General features: G+C 42.6%; 1 protein-coding gene across 1 annotated transcript in view; it reads right to left on the bottom strand.

Annotated features, from left to right (window-relative positions):
- The window catches only part of LOC306943458 (contactin-associated protein-like 4), a 148430-nt gene that overhangs the window by 89105 nt on the left and 40174 nt on the right, over positions 1–19151 (bottom strand). The window contains exons 4-5 of the mRNA XM_079529820.1: positions 14315–14462; positions 1860–2129 (exon numbers count right to left, since the gene is read on the bottom strand). Coding sequence (XP_079385946.1) covers positions 1860–2129; positions 14315–14462 — 418 coding nt within the window. The remainder of the gene's footprint in view (positions 1–1859; positions 2130–14314; positions 14463–19151) is intronic.

The raw sequence follows: 19151 nt of genomic DNA, 5'->3' as shown, positions 1-19151 counted from the left end.
AATGTGTCAAAAAACACCCTCTCTGTCACACCCTCTCTCACACACACACACTCACACACTCACACACTCACACACTCACACACTCACACACTCACACACACACACACAGTGGGAGATCAAGATGTCCTTTGTCAGAGATGCAGAGGCTTATTGTAACTATATGGAAGGATGGTTTCAATCAGGCAACAACAGCAACAGTGAGTGTTCCATTCCAAGCCATATGACCTTCTGTTCCCTTTTCCTGGATACCAAAAAGCCTTTGTTGCTCAGTTTTTAACCAGCTAGCTACATTGCAGTATGTCCAGCACTTATTATGGTGAGAAGAAGAAACTCATACTTGGAGAAAGTATCTTGAGAGCCTTGGCTTATTGATCTCTCCAGTGGTTTGTTTGAAACCCTGACAATACAAGTAAAACGGCTTCATTCTCCAGATGATTCACTGTTGAACCACTGATTCGGGGAAAACAACAGTGTACAGTGTAACATTTCAACTTTGTATGTTGTTTGGGTTTTTTTGCTACTTTTGCCACACAAAAGTAGCAAAAATAGCCAGCGTAGCGCAGCAATTTCTTTGTCATTTTCAAACAATTTAAAGTGAAAGTGGTTGCTTTGTCTGAGGGTTTTATAAATATTGAACCAAGGCAAATTATCAACAAGACCTTACTTAAATTATAACTACATATCCAGCCATTGCACAGGTTCTTTATTCCATTTCCTGAAATGTAATGTTTAGGACATACAAGGTTTCCACTCTGCAGCAACGATATAGGAGATAGCAGCAATATCTATAGTGCTGTACTTTGGTAGATAGCACCATTATCTATAGATAACAACGGTGTCTGTTGGGATCTAGCCGCTGTATACACATCGGTATCTATTAGGCCCGAACAATCGATATGGCCAGTATCTTTCTGACAGCATTGTTGTACCTTGGGAGACTGTAGCAGGGTTTACAGGTATATCGCCTGTGCTGGAATATATTACCGCTATTAGAATAGAATGTGCAGGCAAGTGCCTTTTTTATCCTGATTTAAATTCCACTTCGACTCTTTGTGTTTTGTTTAGCCTTGATTCAACTGTTGGGTTTTATACGGTATGTTGATAATTAGAGATGTCCCGATACTGTATCGTATCGGAAAAGTATCGGCCCTTATTTGTATCGGTTCATATCTTTATCAGCAAATATGCAAGTCTAACCACAGATCCGACACAGGGGTAAGGGGCTGACACTATGGCAGGTAAATAAAATGTTGGGGCATGTGGAGTTTACTTTGGAGTTGCCCAAACTGCAAGTGCACGTTTGAGTGAGGAGTCTGCTATAAACACAACACATATAGCTAGATAGCTATAAACACTATTCCCGGTCGGTGGACTTCAAAATAAGATATTTTTTATTTTTGTATTATTATAAATATTATTCTCTGGTATCGGTATTCGGTATCGGCTAACACAGAAATTGTGGTATCGGGATCGAAAACGAAAAAAGTGTATGGGGACATCCCTATTGATAATGTACAGTTGGAGGCCACCGATATTGTCCTTTTCTTTTTGCTGAGGTTTGCGTGATCTGCGCAAAAGGACAGTTAACCCATTTTGGGCGGGAACCCCTTTTGGTGTTTTAAACATTATGTTATAATTTAGCTATTGAAAAATAGCAGATCTACAAGCTCATAGCGCGCCACCGAGTGGCGCGCTACGAGCTTGTAGGTCTGCTATTTCTTGAAAAATCGTGAAAATTTAGAAGGATTTTTTCAGGATTTAGAAGGATTTTTAAAAGTTTTGAGGTCAGGCCTAAATGGGTCAAATGATAAGGGACAATATCGGTGGCACCCAACTGTAACATCTGTGTTGTACAGTACCTTGTCTGATCAGCAGTAGAAGCTTTCCTTTCTCCAGCTCCAGAGTAAGGCTGTGTCCTCTCTGCCCCTCGGCGTGGAGCAGCGTCCCAGAGTTCTGCCCCTCGGCGTGGAGCAGCGTCCCAGAGTTCTGCCCCTCGGCGTGGAGCAGCGTCCCAGAGTTCCTCAAAGTCTTAAACTTCAGAGACATCTTGTCCCTGGTGGTGGAGCTCTGAGCAGGACTCGACCTGTAGAGAAGGCTGCTGCTGCCATCAAGGCTTGCCACGTCAGAGCCTGGGACACAAGAACACAAGAACAAAGACGTTGACATTTGTGTTGAGGATATTATTGAAACTATAATTTGACATAATAATGTGCATTTGACCTCCCACATACAGTACATGTATGAAATGTTGCTCATCGCTGTAAGGGTTGAACATCACTTTACATGCAGAGATTAATTAATTGGCTCAAATCAGTGAATCTTGGTACAATCGGAGGTCCCGAGACCCGTTCGCTGTACCTTAGACTGAAATTAGGTCAAATGTATTCAGCGTGACCCTTTAAGCCTTTTGGCTTCTTGTGGTTTTGTTTCCATTTATTATTACACAATGTGCTACTAAACTAAACTAAACTAAACTAAACTTCTGCTTGAAAAAGGATTGATTCAGAATTATTATTATTATATTATTATTATTCATAATTGATTCAGCATGAAGACTAAAGCCTTCTAAATAAATATACGCATGCCTTGATCACTGGTACACCACCCTCTGAGCTGACTTGATTTGATTTATTGAAGTAATGCTAGTCTCGTTTCACTCCATTGTTCTACTGCTGTGCCATATATTTTATTTCACATTGTAAACCATGTCTAAAGTGCTGTATATAAATGAAATCTCAAAATTGTACAGTTACTGTATGTTGGCTTCTAGGTGCTTCTGAACACTCTTCTGAAAAGCAAGACCACTAACAGCCAAAATCAGGTTAGAGTGGAATTAAGAGAATCTGAGCACTAAGATGTGGTTTATAATGGAACAGAGATAGGCCCTGTTTCCCAAAAGCACCTGGCCATTGTGATGTGATGTGTCAACGAGACAAAGGATTGTAGGGCTTCTAGATGGTTTGGGGAAATGCAGCTCTGACCCAAACAAGAACATGCGGTTTATAATGGAACTGGAGTGAGCTTAACAGTAAGATTCTGCTGGGAATGTATCCACCACAGATTTACTGTATATCTACTGTCTACAATAATAAATCAACTCTTAAAGAGCAGGTCTCTTTGTTTTGGTTCTATACCTGACACTCTGCATAAACTGCATAAACTAGGCATTTATTAAGTAGGCACATATGCACAACGTCAACATGCCTACTACATACAGTAGTAGATTGTGCATATGTAAACCAACATCTTAAAGATTGCGAGCATGAGCTGTAACAGGATGGAAGTGTAGTCATTGCTCATCTTAAACAATGGATTTTTTTTCTACACAAGAGGAAATGCTTCAAATGTTCGTATGATATATTGAGATTTAGCATATACGAATGTTTTGTATTACATGATCTAGTGTGCCTTCATCTAGTCTACAGTCAAAACAATAATGTATATCTGTGAATATACTGTATTTATGTAGTATGTCAAATATCATGCCTGGAATATCCACTGTGTATACTAATGTGTATCTATTAATCTAGTAATGTTTACCACCATCACCCCCATTAAAAGAAACATCTGCTGATTTAACTCTCCAGGAAAAGCACAAATTCCCCTCAGCCAAGAGTTTTTAATGAGCCTGGCTTGCATTGTTTGTCAATCAGCCGCGCGCGCGCGCACACACACACACACACACACACACACACACACACACACACACACACACACACACACACACACACACACACACACACACACACACACACACACACACACACACACACACACACACACACACACACACACACACACACACACACACACACACACACATGATTGAGTGGCACAGTCAGATAACTCACAAATAGATTTAACCAATATCTATTATAGAATGAGAATACAAGAGTGCATATAATATTTTATCTTAGCGTTCGGCTCTGCTACATTTTTCTCCCTGCTCGGCACAATTAAACACCATCATTAAACATTAAAAGTAGTCATGATAACTACTTTTTATATATGTGATGTATGCCATGCTTTTGTTATTGCTTAATGTAAATCGCTCTGGATTAAGAGCGTCTGCTAAATGCCTAAATTGTAAATTAAGAGCAGGGAGATAGATATACAATAACAACCCCCCATGGGGAACAGAAATAACAGAGCCCACCGGTGGTGCTGGGGTGGTGGTGGGAGCAAACATCACATGACAACAACCAGGAACCATATGCAGAAGGAAGGCAGGAAGAAGCATGCAGTCTAGGTGAGCTTAAATCAAGGATAGTCTAAGAAGGATGAGACGCGAAGACCGTACGGGCGACGCCATGTTGCTTTGGAAGGAAAGAAACATGCGCAATGGGCTATATGCAGCCAACACTTCCGCGTTCAGCTTCCTTGGTCTCAACTGCGCATGTTTCTTTCCTTCCAAAGCAACATGGCGTCGCCCGTACGGTCTTCGCGTCTCATCCTTCTTAGACTATCCTTGGCTTAAATACCCCGCCCAATTGGTCAGCTAACTGCCACATCAGCGAATGACATGTGGGTCTTGCAAACTGAGATCCGTTAACTGCACAAGTTTTGTAGCCGACATTAACGTTTCGAGCGTCCACATTGCGGTTATGTTAATTATGCATGTAGTCCAGACGAGAGCGGTATCGCTCCGGATATCGGAGAAAGCTGTAGTACAGTATAGTGTATACTGCTATATTAGAATAGACATGTATGTTGATGTAGCCTATATTGTAAAAGGGCATTTCACACAACATGACATGAAAGACAATGGAGATGACGTGACAGTGGAGATGTCTTGACATGCAGCAGAGATCGATGGTATAGTTGAAGGTGAATCAATGGCTTTGTTGAGTCAGAGAAAATATTATACATGTATGTAACTAGAATTTCGCCGCCCTTCGGGCGGCTCATCCTAGTTCCGTTGCAGCGCAATGGGAAGAAGGAAATTGCGAGCTTTGACAGACTCCACTTCATGTTTCAGCTGTGTTTTTAAACCCAGTATTGTGCCCTTCACATGTATTAACGGATGGGTATTATTATTATTTGTTGTATTTTATTTTCACATCAAAGCAAATTAAATTAAATTAAAATAAGCAGACATGAAACTGCTTTTAACTGTTTTGGTTTACTTACAATAAGTTAGTGTTTTTGGAAACCAAAAGATGTTGAGAATGGAGCAGAACATACTGTAGTATATTTGTGTGGGGACCTTGACTGCATTATAGTAGGCCTACAATCTTTTGGATTGCAGTGACCCCACATTGTTTCTTCGGGAACAATATGTGTAGTTACAATGAGGGCTACATGAGCCGAAGTGAGAGAAACACGTCGGCTCTCTCCAGTCCGTGCGTGGCTGAATAACAACGGATCGCATCGCTGACTGACATAAACGCACAGTTACAATTCAGAGGCACTTCAATAAGAAAACTCAACTAATAACGCTTGTGTGTGTTAATCTGCCCGATGCTGACGTTAGTATATAATGTTTAGATTGTTTTCCTCTTGTACATGCGTTTGTGGGCACAGTGGCAGGGGGTGAAAAGGCGATTTGTCCCATGGTGTGCACTGCGCAACTGTGCAGTGTAAAACATGCTGAAATCAAACCACACACACACACACACACACACACACACACACACAGTCACTCAGTCACAAATCCTCCACAGTGTGATTACGTGTCTGCAGTGACACTGATGCGAGGTTACAATGAGTCCGTGGTGTGGTGAGACTGGGAAAGGAATAATGCGCGGAAGACCTTGGCATCCGACTGCGCACGTTGTGTCGATGAGATGGGCGCGTTGGGAAATACCGCACCGAAGCACACTTGCCTATTAGTTTGCATTGCATTTGCACAGTGCGCTCAGTGCGATAATTCCGAACGTGGCCGTTGTGGGTGTGTGTGTGTGGCTGGCTGGCTGGTCTGTGTTTGGCTGCGTGGGGATCGCCATGTGAGGGGGCTAGCCAATAAGGGCCCTGTGTTGCATGTGGAGAATTGTGTAGGTTAGTGTGTGTGGTGTAGCCGAACGGGGTGGTGAGAACATGAGGGGGATGTAGCACAGCAATCGGTGACCCCTACATTAAGCTGTGTTGCTCCCAAGATGCAGTGCAAATGCGTGTTGTAGCAACCGTAGCCAATGGGAAAACAGGATGCAGTGTTGCCAGGTCCGCGAATTGTAAGCGAGTTGTAAGTAGCGTGTTGAATGGCATTTTTTCTGGGGTTGTTTTCATAGACCTGGCAACAAATTAGGCGGGGGTGTCGGTGCTTGTGGCGTGTTTGTGTTTATTATTGATATTGATGTTGTTTGTGAGTGTGGACGGGAGGTGGCTCTAGTGGCAGTGCAATGACAGTTTTTACGCGGGTGTTGTTGAGTGTGGCCGTGCGGCGCGACATGAGGAGATAGCCGTGGATCGACGCGGAGGGTAAGGCTGTGTCGTGTTAGTGTGTTGTTGCAGTGTGTGTTGCAGCGTGTTGCAGCGTGTCAGTGACGTAGTAGCTGGTGACTTTATTTTCCTGGTGTGGGCACACGTGTTGGGCACACCTTTTCAAATGTATAATAGATGCTTCCATAGTGAAAATCTGCAGACATATCTCATGGCCCACGTTTATTATTATTACGTTTATTATACATCTCTGTGGGTGCAAACCGACTATTATTAAACCGACGATAATTTATATCTGTCTCATCTACAAGCCCACAGGCTACAGATCGGCTATTTTCGGAGAAGAGATTTATAGACATTATGTGCAAATATAAAATAGCTGTGATACTTATGTAAGTGGTTATGGTGAAATAAACCATTAGCACTTCATGAACAAATGCACAAACAATATTAAAGCCTTCCCTTTACAGGTCAAAGGTCAACACCATTCATTCACATACAATATACACATTAATAAATAACAATTAAGCAATTGGCAATTGGTTATGAAAGGCTCGTCATAAACCTGCATCAGTTGTTTTGGAGGTGGAAAGCCTGGTGACGTGAGGTTAGTTTGGAGGGGGCGAGGGGACTTTGGCGTCACCGTTTCAGCAAATAGGCGGCATTTGCTGTACACACAGAGACGACAATTAGCGTCTCTGAAGTTTGCCACTCTGGGAGCCGGTTTCAAAAAGAATCGGTTAAGTCCCCTAAAACGCCGTCTCTGTGGGGCAGAAAGGGCAGATCGGCTAAATACTTGTGCGGGTAGTATGCGCCCTTGAGCACAGCATGAACCCGTTTGAGTATATCTGACTGAACTAACTCAGCAAGCTATGTATCATTTATGACACACACACACACACACACACACACTTCAAACCATGCATTCACACACACACACACACACACACACACACACTTCAAACCATGCATTCACACACACACACACACACTTCAAACCATGCATTCACACACACACACACACACACACACACACTTCAAACCATGCATTCACACACACACACACACACAAAGCCACTTCAAACCATGAATTCACACACACACACACACACACACACACACACACACACACACACACACACACACACACACACACACACACACACACACACACACACACACACACACACACACACACACACACACACACACACACACACACACACACACACACACACACACACACACACACACACACACACACACACACAAAGCCACTTCAAACCATGCATTTGTACACTGTGTAGTACTTTCTAGCTCATGACAATACAGACTCCAGATAGCTGGTCTCCACCATCTTCATTACAGAGACTGTAGGCATGAATGAGATTAGACTACTTTAGGGCTTTCTCCTCTCTATGCATCCATACCGTTCACCCCAGAGTCAATCAACTGATATGTCCCATGGAACAAATAACTGTTATTTATCCATGAAAAACACTAGCACAATACAAATGTACAAACTAATGTGTTCCGAGTCCCTGATGTGGTTTTCTGTGTCCTTAGACGTTTTTATTTTTATATTGTATATAATATGCAATGTATAAGAAAAATGTCTGTGACTTTTACATGATCTGTGATGTTTGTACTGATTATATTGTGAACTGCTATCACCTATTTTAACATTACAGACAAGGCTTTTCTGTTTCAATAGAGCACAGTGGCGGAGCAAGAGCAGGCAGCCGCCTCCCATGGCTACGTTTCTGCCTCCCCTTCGAGAACCGTTTATTTAAAATTATATGCCGCCTATAGCCGCTACTCAAGGCGGACAGACAGTGTATCAGACAGAAGAATACACATCTAGTCTCTGTGGGTCCTGCGTCGCAGCGTGTCTGTCTGGAGGGGCTTGAGTCTTTTCACAAATGCCCACAAATACATCGTCATTCACAGTGACGATGTATAAACACCACACACACGACACGTCCCAACTTTCTTCATTTGATTGTTGAGAAAGCAGAGCACAGACACAGCGGCGGAGAAAGAAAAAAGTTTGTCCAGGCCAAGGTAAACTTCTAGACGCGAGGACCTGTGCGGTAGGGTAGGCTACCACCAAGGCACTGCTTACATCGGCTGACCGGCAGCAATCACACCAGCCCCGCTCACCACCAGCACCCGCGCATGATTTGTTGCCTGTCGGTCTCTACAGAGACCATCGGGTTTCTATCCGCTATGGAGGAGCTACCAACAACACGGCTAACACAATTCCTAGCTAATGAAATCAATTAGAAATCAATGGGAAATTACGCGCATAACAAGCAGCTGCAGTTCTCAACGGGCCCAAAAATGATGGCCCGGCCCGACCCTACCCTAACTGGTACTTGGTTGATTGAACCACCCGCGACATGTGATTCAAATTTGGGATGGATTGGACATTTCGTTCGTGATTTATGGCATTTTTTGTGATATAGGCCCCTCCTACTAACTTCGGACGACGATTACGGCCGAACGATACACACTACCAAAATTCTGCAGTTGGTGTTTTAATCGGATGGGTCCCGAGATCACACACACACACACACACACACACACACACACACACACACACACACACACACACACACACACACACACACACACACACACACACACACACACACACACACACACACACACACACACACACACACACACACACACACACACACACACACACACACACACACACACAGAGAGAGAGTTTGAGAACTTTAGCTGCAGTATCTTGGCTTCAATATAGCATTTGGGGTTTTGACGCCTTTTCCCTTTTTCTCTCATGTACAGTAGGCTCCATTATATCTGGTGCAGTGCTTGTGGTTCATGAAAGTACAAAATAAAAGTGTACGTTGTTGTCATCATTTAGTAATAATCTTATCTAACTATTGTAGGCATTTGTAGCTATACAGCGACAACATAAATATATATTGTATTTCGGACATTCGGTAACTTCTGTATCAAATCTGCATCGACTGCGTCGAGGGGGGGGGAGGCTGCGGCCGGCCGGGTGCCTGCCTACCTCATATTGGCTATGCCTTACTCATAAAGAATTCCTGGCTCCGCGCTGCATGTGCAGAGTACAGACCATGTGGATGTGGATAGAGCAGATAACAGGATGTGACAAGGTGGATTTGAACCACTTAGCTGAGTCACATGTGTTAATGTTTTTCAATGTAACCTGCAGGCATGGCAAGTGTTTTTCTTCTTAGCCATTAATTAACAAGCCCATTTCAGCTGTGCCTCTGCCATCTCCAATGTGCTGAGGTCTGCTGCGTGCCCTCTGTCCCAGACTCCCAGTGATTGACAGACTGAACTGCACTGCAATGTCAGAATATCATGTTGGATAAATGCATCTAACATTATGTAGGCCTATCAGTATCCACTGTACGTTGCTTGGTTGCCATGGAATCTATAATATTAACATGAAAACAATAGCTGTACATAAAGGGAGAAAAGGTCTCTTCATCATTTTTGGTTCATAAAAGGAAACCGCTAGTTTATTAAGACACATTGTGGTAAAAATAAAACCGCGAGGGGAAAAAAGGTGAAGTATGAGTGTCACTGTCAAATGTGATACTTCTTAGCAGGTGCGATGAATAACTAAACTGACTCTGCCAGATTGCGGCAGTATTGAGTTCACAAGTTCAAAGGAACTCACCACTGCCACCATCTGGCGGAGTCACATTAATGACAGTCAGATTAATAACAGCACCGATAATAAGTTAAAGTAATTAAACTAAACTTACAGCCGCATTCAAAATTTGCAAAAGCAAGCTGTGATAATGACATTTCTGTGTGGCAATATGAATTAAATATGAGAAATCCTCCCATGAAGACAAAACGGACATCAAAAATGATTTGTCCCCGAGAAGAGTTTCTGGAAAGGAAGGATCCCGCTGTTCTCTTTCTTCTATATTATTTTCATATAGTGATACAGTACATACGTATCACTACATTTGTTGTCAGAATAGTGCTATATGTTAACTACTGTATTAACTAGTGCTGTATATTAACTACTGTAAACTAACACTAAACTATGCATTAACTCTAATTATGCTAATGACGTGTATACACGTCTTTAGAATCAAAACCACGGGGTGCCTTGGACGTGTATAAGTGTCTTTATGTCCCTTTTATTGATTTTTTTTGGCCTTTCCTTCTTCAGCGATCCTAGATTGGTTTCACGCATGCGCACTGCTCATAACTCTAAATCTACGGTGCTCTCCATGGTTTTGATTATAATGCAGGTATGTTCTGTGGTCATTTCTGACTTCAGCAATCACCTCGTTTGGAATATTAATGCTTCTAGAGAGACATAAGACGAGGTAGCGTACATTACATTACATTACATTTATGTATATTGTATTCCCATTCCCTAACTATTGTATAATATGTGTTCAATATTGTGAACACACACACACACACACACACACACACACACACACACACACACACACACACACACACACACACACACACACACACACACACACACACACACACACACACACACACACACACACACACACACACACACACACACACACACACACACACACACACACACAGAGAGAGAGTTTGAGAACTTTAGCTGCAGTATCTTGGCTTCAATATAGCATTTGGGGTTTTGACGCCTTTTTCCCTTTTTCTCTCATGTACAGTAGGCTCCATTATATCTGGTGCAGTGCTTGTGGTTCATGAAAGTACAAAATAAAAGTGTACGTTGTTGTCATCATTTAGCAATAATCTTATCTAACTATTGTAGGCATTTGTAGCTATACAGCGACAACATAAATATATATTGTATTTCGGACATTCGGTAACTTCTGTATCAAATCTGCGTCGACTGCGTCGAGGGGGGGGAGGCTGCGGCCGGCCGGGTGCCTGCCTACCTCATATTGGCTATGCCTTACTCATAAAGAATTCCTGGCTCCGCGCTGCATGTGCAGAGTACAGACCATGTGGATGTGGATAGAGCAGATAACAGGATGTGACAAGGTGGATTTGAACCACTTAGCTGAGTCACATGTGTTAATGTTTTTCAATGTAACCTGCAGGCATGGCAAGTGTTTTTCTTCTCAGCCATTAATTAACAAGCCCATTTCAGCTGTGCCTCTGCCATCTCCAATGTGCTGAGGTCTGCTGCGTGCCCTCTGTCCCAGACTCCCAGTGATTGACAGACTGAACTGCACTGCAATGTCACAAGTCAGAATATCATGTTGGATAAATGCATCTAACATTATGTAGGCCTATCAGTATCCACTGTACGTTGCTTGGTTGCCATGGAATCTATAATATTAACATGAAAACAATAGCTGTACATAAAGGGAGAAAAGGTCTCTTCATCATTTTTGGTTCATAAAAGGAAACCGCTAGTTTATTAAGACACATTGTGGTAAAAATAAAACCGCGAGGGGAAAAAAAGGTGAAGTATGCTGTCACTGTCAAATGTGATACTTCTTAGCAGGTGCGATGAATAACTAAACTGACTCTGCCAGATTGTGGCAGTATTGAGTTCACAAGTTCAAAGGAACTCACCACTGCCACCATCTGGCGGAGTCACATTAATGACAGTCAGATTAATAACAGCACCGATAATAAGTTAAAGTAATTAAACTAAACTTACAGCCGCATTCAAAATTTGCAAAAGCAAGCTGTGATAATGACATTTCTGTGTGGCAATATGAATTCAATATGAGAAATCCTCCCATGAAGACAAAACGGACATCAAAAATGATTTGTCCCCGAGAAGAGTTTCTGGAAAGGAAGGATCCCGCTGTTCTCTTTCTTCTATATTATTTTCATATAGTGATACAGTACATACGTATCACTACATTTGTTGTCAGAATAGTGCTATATGTTAACTACTGTATTAACTAGTGCTGTATATTAACTACTGAAAAATAACACTAAACTATGCATTAACTCTAATTATGCTAATGACGTGTATACACGTCTTTAGAATCAAAACCACGGGGTGCCTTGGACGTGTATAAGTGTCTTTATGTCCCTTTTATTGATTTTTTTTGGCCTTTCCTTCTTCAGCGATCCTAGATTGGTTTCACGCATGCGCACTGCTCATAACTCTAAATCTACGGCGCTCTCCATGGTTTTGATTATAATGCAGGTATGTTCTGTGGTCATTTCTGACTTCAGCAATCACCTCGTTTGGAATATTAATGCTTCTAGAGAGACATAAGACGAGGTAGCGTACATTACATTACATTACATTACATTTATGTATATTGTATTCCCATTCCCTAACTATTGTATAATATGTGTTCAATATTGTGAACTAGCTGTGTACTTTATGTGTTCACTCTCATAAACTAGTGTTGCCTGTATTCACCATTGTTAACTAGTACTACTGCCTGCATTCACTATTGTGTGAACCACAGTATGTGTTCACTATTGTAAACTAGTACTGGATGTATTAGCTATTGTAAACCTCTGTACCTTAAACTTGCTGAAGCATGACGAAACAGTGGTGCAGTCATTAGCGAATATGTAGAGTGACAGTCTGACAACAAGGACATATGTTTACTTTAATTCAATAGTCCTCATTTTGTCTTGTTACAGTGTATTGTTTCAAATATTTTTCATCTATGTTGTGGCAATGCACTTCATCTGAGAAAATAATATTAAAAGCCCCCAGGAAACAAACACACGGAAACAGGAACACCAATATGCACACATAGAACCACAAAAGCACATACACAAATGCACACAGAAGCAGGCAGGCAGGCAGACAGGCAGGCAGGCAGGCAGGCACAGGGCCACTTTAAGGGTAGTGCGAACGGTGCTGTCGCACAGGGCCACGCGCCTTGCGAGGCCTCGCGGGGGCAGCGTCCCCCCTCCCTTTTTAATAGGCTTATAAATGTTAACAATCACTTTCCATCTCAGACCTAATATCTATAGTTTTGCTTACATGTTGATATTTTTCACATTTAGTAGTAGGCCTACTCGCTGACAATGCGTGTCTGCATCCTAAAATCTAGTTTTGCTTGATCATATTTCACATTAGTCTCACTGACATTGCGTGTCTGCGTCATCTATCAAGCGCATTAGGCCTACGTGGTGGTCCAGTGGATGGAGTTCAAAGCCTTGCTGAGAGTTTCATTTGATAAATTCATTGCAAAAATCATCGATCCAACCGCGCACCAATCAGGCCCTGCGTTAACTAGACGGGATTATCAAGACTTCACAAGCTGCTGCTTGTGAAGTTGTGAGTAACATCCGAGACGAGTGCATTATATTTATATGTCAATTATCTCTCTCTCTCTCTCTCTCTCTCTATCCCTCTGTCTCTCTCTCGCGCGCGCACCACACGCCTGTCATAATGTTTAGCGCAGTGGTCAGCAGCAGCTACACACAGCTACTCGTTTGCAGTGCATCCATTTCCAATAACACCCAATGCCCGCCTGAATGTGTGAATCACTGTGCTTGCTGCTCGTTTCAGAAGAATGAATCCAAGGTTTGTCATATTATGGTTTAAAGTAGGCATAAACTTTAGCTGGTCAGTCAGTGTGTGCAGAGTGAGAAGCAGCACTGCTCTGCAGCCTCTGCTGATTAAATTGATATGACCTAGATATGTCATATGCACATCTGACTGGCAAGATAATTAGTTATTTGGCAACACCTGTGTGAAATACCAATAGTATAATTTATAAAAGGCTTTCATATAGCCTACTCTTAGGCTACATCTCTCTCATACACCAAAACTGAATTTAAACCATCCAAAGACAAAGATGAAAGCCCTCAGGACACACGCGCACATGCACGCACTCACGCACAGTATATTTAATATAACTCGCTCCACAATAAAGCTGAGCAGTGTCTTCGAGCTGAAAGAGAATCAAAGCTTTTCCAGTCCAATGAACACTGCAGTGCAGAGGGGACTTACTGTAAGGACAGCCATACGTCTCCAGTCTGAGTCCAATGCGCCCGTTGGTGTTCCAGGCCAGTGGAACCAGTCGGAGGTAACGAGCTAGTACTGGTCGCTGGAGCTTGTACTGGACCACACTGTCTGCATTACTGTTACCTGGAAAAGACTGGACATGGACAGAGATAGAAACAATGCTGCGATTAGAAACAAAAACATTATGCTATTGTTAAAACACTGCACTGAAGCAGAAAGATCTTTGATTCATGCCTTGAACATATTTCTATGCAAGGTGGAGTATTTGAATTACATTCTGTTGAATAGGGGAATAAATGTTGTTTTCTTTAACCAATTAAACACTATACACGTGTAGTTGGCCTCCAGGGGTCTAGGCCAGAGGATACCAGCGGAGTGGAGTGGGAGCTGAGCATGAATTAAGCGTGGAACTGTTTTTAAAATGGATCAGAGTGGCTCCAAGCCGATCCGGTTGGGGATGCGCACCACATGTTTGAGCATGCTTGGTCGCACGACAGACACAGAGACACGTGCTGCATGTGTCCCTGTTGTTTTTGCCTATTAATTCCAAATAGGCAATATTACACTTGAGGGTGCAATATTCCAGATTCAAAATGTTCCTCCATCCAGTTGAATGTGCAGATAACATCGCCATTACATACACAAATAAGACAAACAAGTTACATAATGTACATACATACACAAGACACACAGAGATTTTGCTCGCTTAAGTATACAGCTGGTCTGTGGAGAATAACATTCATTAACCTCATTGATACTAAAGCCCCAGGCCTTTAATGCATGCAGGAAGAGGAGACTGATGCTAACTTATTTGTGTCCGTTTCTCTCGCTCCGCTGTTCCTTTCTCCCCTCTCTCTCTCTCCCAGCCTCTTTTTCTCCCCTTTTTGTCTCTCCTTCTCTATACAGTATAACTGCTTGCAAGCTATCCTAATTACAGTGTTGCTTTGAAGTTGACATGAAGGTTAACTGCTGTTCCAAGATCAGAGATGAAGCTTAACAATTAATTAACTGATTCATTCCACTCTGTTTATGTGACACTCCAGCAGAATCTTTTATGCAAGAGATAACCCCGCTAGACATATGGTTGAGTGTGTGTCAGTGTATGTGTGTGCGTGCGTGCGTGCGTGCGTGCGTGCGTGCGTGCATGCGCCTACATTGTTGCATGATTTACTACTCGTGAATGCTTACAGTATGCCTATGCATTTGTACTTGCAGTGTGTAAAGATTAGTGTGAGTAGGTAACATCATATATTTGGCTGAATGTTTGTACAGTACTTGTGAATTTATTCCTGTTTTCATTTCCTCTGAAAGCTCTGCTGTCTGTTTGTAATGCAGAGTCAAAGTACGATCCTTAGCACTGCATAGTTCTGAGCAGAGAGGTGTCCTCAGCACTGAGAGAGGAACGTTAAGCTCTGACAAATGACTGGTTCCTAAGAAGAGGCTCTGCTTGTTAACTGGCGGAAGTCTTAAACAAAAATACCTGTCCTTCCAAACACTGATTCTGATGAGAGAGAGAGAAACAGCCAGAGAGAGATAGTGGAGAGATAAATACAAATACACTGGGTAGGGCAAAATAAAATGAAGAGCAAGAGAATGGGAGAGAGATGGAGACAGGAAGATGGAAGGATGGAAACAGTAACTCTCAGAAGAAAAGGGAGGAGAAAGAAGAGCAGAGGGGAATAGAAAGGAGCAGATAAGTGAAGTGAATAGAAGAGAAGAGGATAGAATGGAAGAGAGAGAAGATATTTCAGAGTTACAGACATCGAATACCCAGCCAAAACAAAGTGCCACATGCTGTGTCTTTGTCCCAGAGTCCACACAGGGGGTTTCTGGTGCAGACTGTAGAGTCAGCTGTATCATAGACTGCAGTAGCCTACACACTCTCAGCCAGTGAGCCCATGCTCGACTACCGCTACGTACTTCTCTCTCTATTCCATCAAGTGTTTGGCAGCTGTTCCGTACAGTCAGCACAGCTTCTTCTCATCACACCATTCATTATTAATAAACAATGAAAGGTTTCTGATGAGGTTGTTTACCACTGCAGCATGGACTCATTGCCCAGAAACGCCATTCAGGTACAGTATGTGCTGCAAAGATGTGCCACTCAATGCACATCATTTGGGTGTGACCAAGGCTGAACAAACGGAACGTACAAAGTGTTAAACAGAATATTGAAAGTACCAGCTATAGATGGCAAATGCACCAAATGCACTACTGTCTGGGGTGAGAGCAGCTGGCCACCCACGGCCGTTGCTGTCCTGGTTGTATGTTGTGTCATTTTCTGTCTATCTATCTATTACTGCTAGTTTAAAACTTTAGTAATCCCCATGTGTACACAGCAGGTTTTTTTTGTCAGTTGCAACTTGAGAGTGGTGTTGATTGACTGTGTTTCTACTCAATGTCCAGCAAGAGCCACAGAGCTCAGGAGATCCAGTGGCCAAGCTGCAGCCAGCAACAAAGCACACAGACCAGAGGCGTATCTCCAATAAGGCGAGGGCAGGCGTCCGCCTGTCCAAATCCATTTTCTGCCTGGCCAAAATCCATACACTAGGGACAAAAACAAGACCTGAGAACGATTAGTGGACAGCAGATTGGCCGTTGTGTATAGAGCGCGACCCTCAATCACCCATTCGAATGCAAATGCATGCCTTTCAGCCTTTGTATCCTACTGTCTGGCAGGTATATCTCTTTGAAAACCTTTAGTGCTACTGATTGTGCGCGGGGGGACGACAATTAACACATCTTGCCCAAAATTTAATTCTTGCCTGCCCAAAATGTAATTCCTGGAAACGCCACTGACACAGACACAGTAGTTGCCCTATCTTCAGACAAAAGGACAGCAGCCTGCCCCAGTGCCCACACACATTGACGGGCGAGTCATCAAGACCTGCACAGATCTCCTGGCTCCAGTGTTGTTCATCACCATATATATTTGTTATTTACCTCTACCCGGCTCAGTCCGTGGTCCCCATATGCCCAAGAATGTCTCCCCCAGCCTCCGTGAACGGTCCCTTGAACTGTTTTTAACCTCTAAATATACCCACTCACCAACAGAGCACATACTGTACTGTACTGTGTTTTGGGAAATTATCTAGCACAGCCTTCTTGCATACATTGGTAAATGGTGCATTTATATAGCGCCTTTATCCAAGGCGCTTTACAGAGATTGTGCATTACATTCACCCATTCACACACACATTCATATACCGATGGCAGCAGAAACCATGCAAGGCACCAACCAGCACATCGGGAGCAATTAGGGGTTCAGTGTCTTGCTCAAGGACACTTCGACACTAACTCTTGGGGAGCCCGGGTTCGAACTGGCAACCTTACGGTTACCATCATCCAGCCACTCTACCCCTGAGCCAACGCCGCCCCATCCATACATTGTACTTTTTATTTCATTTTACCTAGTGCAGAACTGTTCACCACATATTGACTGCTATTTGCACTATACAGTATGCAGTATATAATTGGTTATTATAATTTCTAACTTATTCATCTTTTTGCTGCATGAATATAGACTCACGCATGACTCACGCATGAGACAAACGCAAACGACGCTCTTCACATGCACACACTTCACGCCACACCTCATATTTCTCACACTGTCAACTTATCCCAAGGGGAAAACTGTGTCAACTCAGAACTCACGCAACTGAACGAGACGTTCACTTCTGCCTGGTTTTGAGTAACACAGTGAATTCAATTCTGAAGAAGGCTATCCTAACGTGAATTAGTAAAGACGAGAAGCAGAAGCAGAAATGATAGGTCTGTCTCGCTCCCTAAGGGATGCTGTCCACATTTAAGCCAAAGGTAAAGCAGTGAAATTCCATTGATCATTTATATCCCCAGACATCGCCAACAGGATCAACATAGATCTCTTAATATGAATTTATGTTCTATATCCTCCTACACTTCCAAAAGGTTAGCTGTATGTGTCCCCTGGAATTTCCTGTCAAGTTTATAATATTGGTTTTTACTTTTGCTGCATACTTCTTGCAGTAAATGTCTTACTGTATTTGCTGCTCCATGGTGACATTAAGTAGCCATAAAGCAATCACTCATACTGTACATCAATACACAACACACAATAAATAAACCAGGCCATGCACTGCTCTAGACTAGAGCTACCAGTGATTGTGAAAAACTGATTGCAACAATCTTTAGCCTGTCTTCAACTGCTTTTATCTGGGTCAAACAATCAGTAAAGACATTTGCATGATTAAAGGCAATACTATAGTATTGTTTCCGATATATATCTTGGACATTACTTTTAGCACAGTCTAGCAGATTCTGCCGCATCAACATTTGACTCCTCATACACCTGTGAGTATGTGACAAATAATTAAATTAAACTAAGTCTTTGAATCCTGAATCAAAAGGAAAAACTGTCTGACAAGTGACAAGTCCAAGAAAACAGCCAAGAACATGAATTAGGAACTTGAGGTGTTGCATTATGTATGCTTTACAAGCATGAATAATAATCTTGATAATACTGTATGCTGGTGCTGGATGTGTGGAAGGTGGGTGTTGGAAGAGTTGTCATGCTGTATTCCTCTTTCTAACAGTTTGGTGCTGTATACAGTAAACCCTGTCATGTCTGTCTGAGAGTGTTTCTCCACTCTCACTGAAGCTGTCATTAGTGCTGGTACCTACTTCAACAAGACTAGGAGACAAGACAAGCGCTGCTAGCATTCCCTAAAGTTGTTTGTACATTCACTGAGAGAGAAGGTAGAGGAAACGCCATGAGGTCACTAAAATCTGAGATTATGAGATAATGATTATTATGGGATATCTTTTTTGCAAAGCTGAGACTTTG

This window comes from Electrona antarctica, assembly GCF_951216825.1.
Source record: "Electrona antarctica genome assembly, chromosome: 19".
NCBI classification, from domain to species: domain Eukaryota; kingdom Metazoa; phylum Chordata; class Actinopteri; order Myctophiformes; family Myctophidae; genus Electrona; species Electrona antarctica.
The sequence above is the reverse complement of the archived record's forward strand: the minus strand, read 5'-3'. Positions and strand labels throughout refer to the sequence as shown.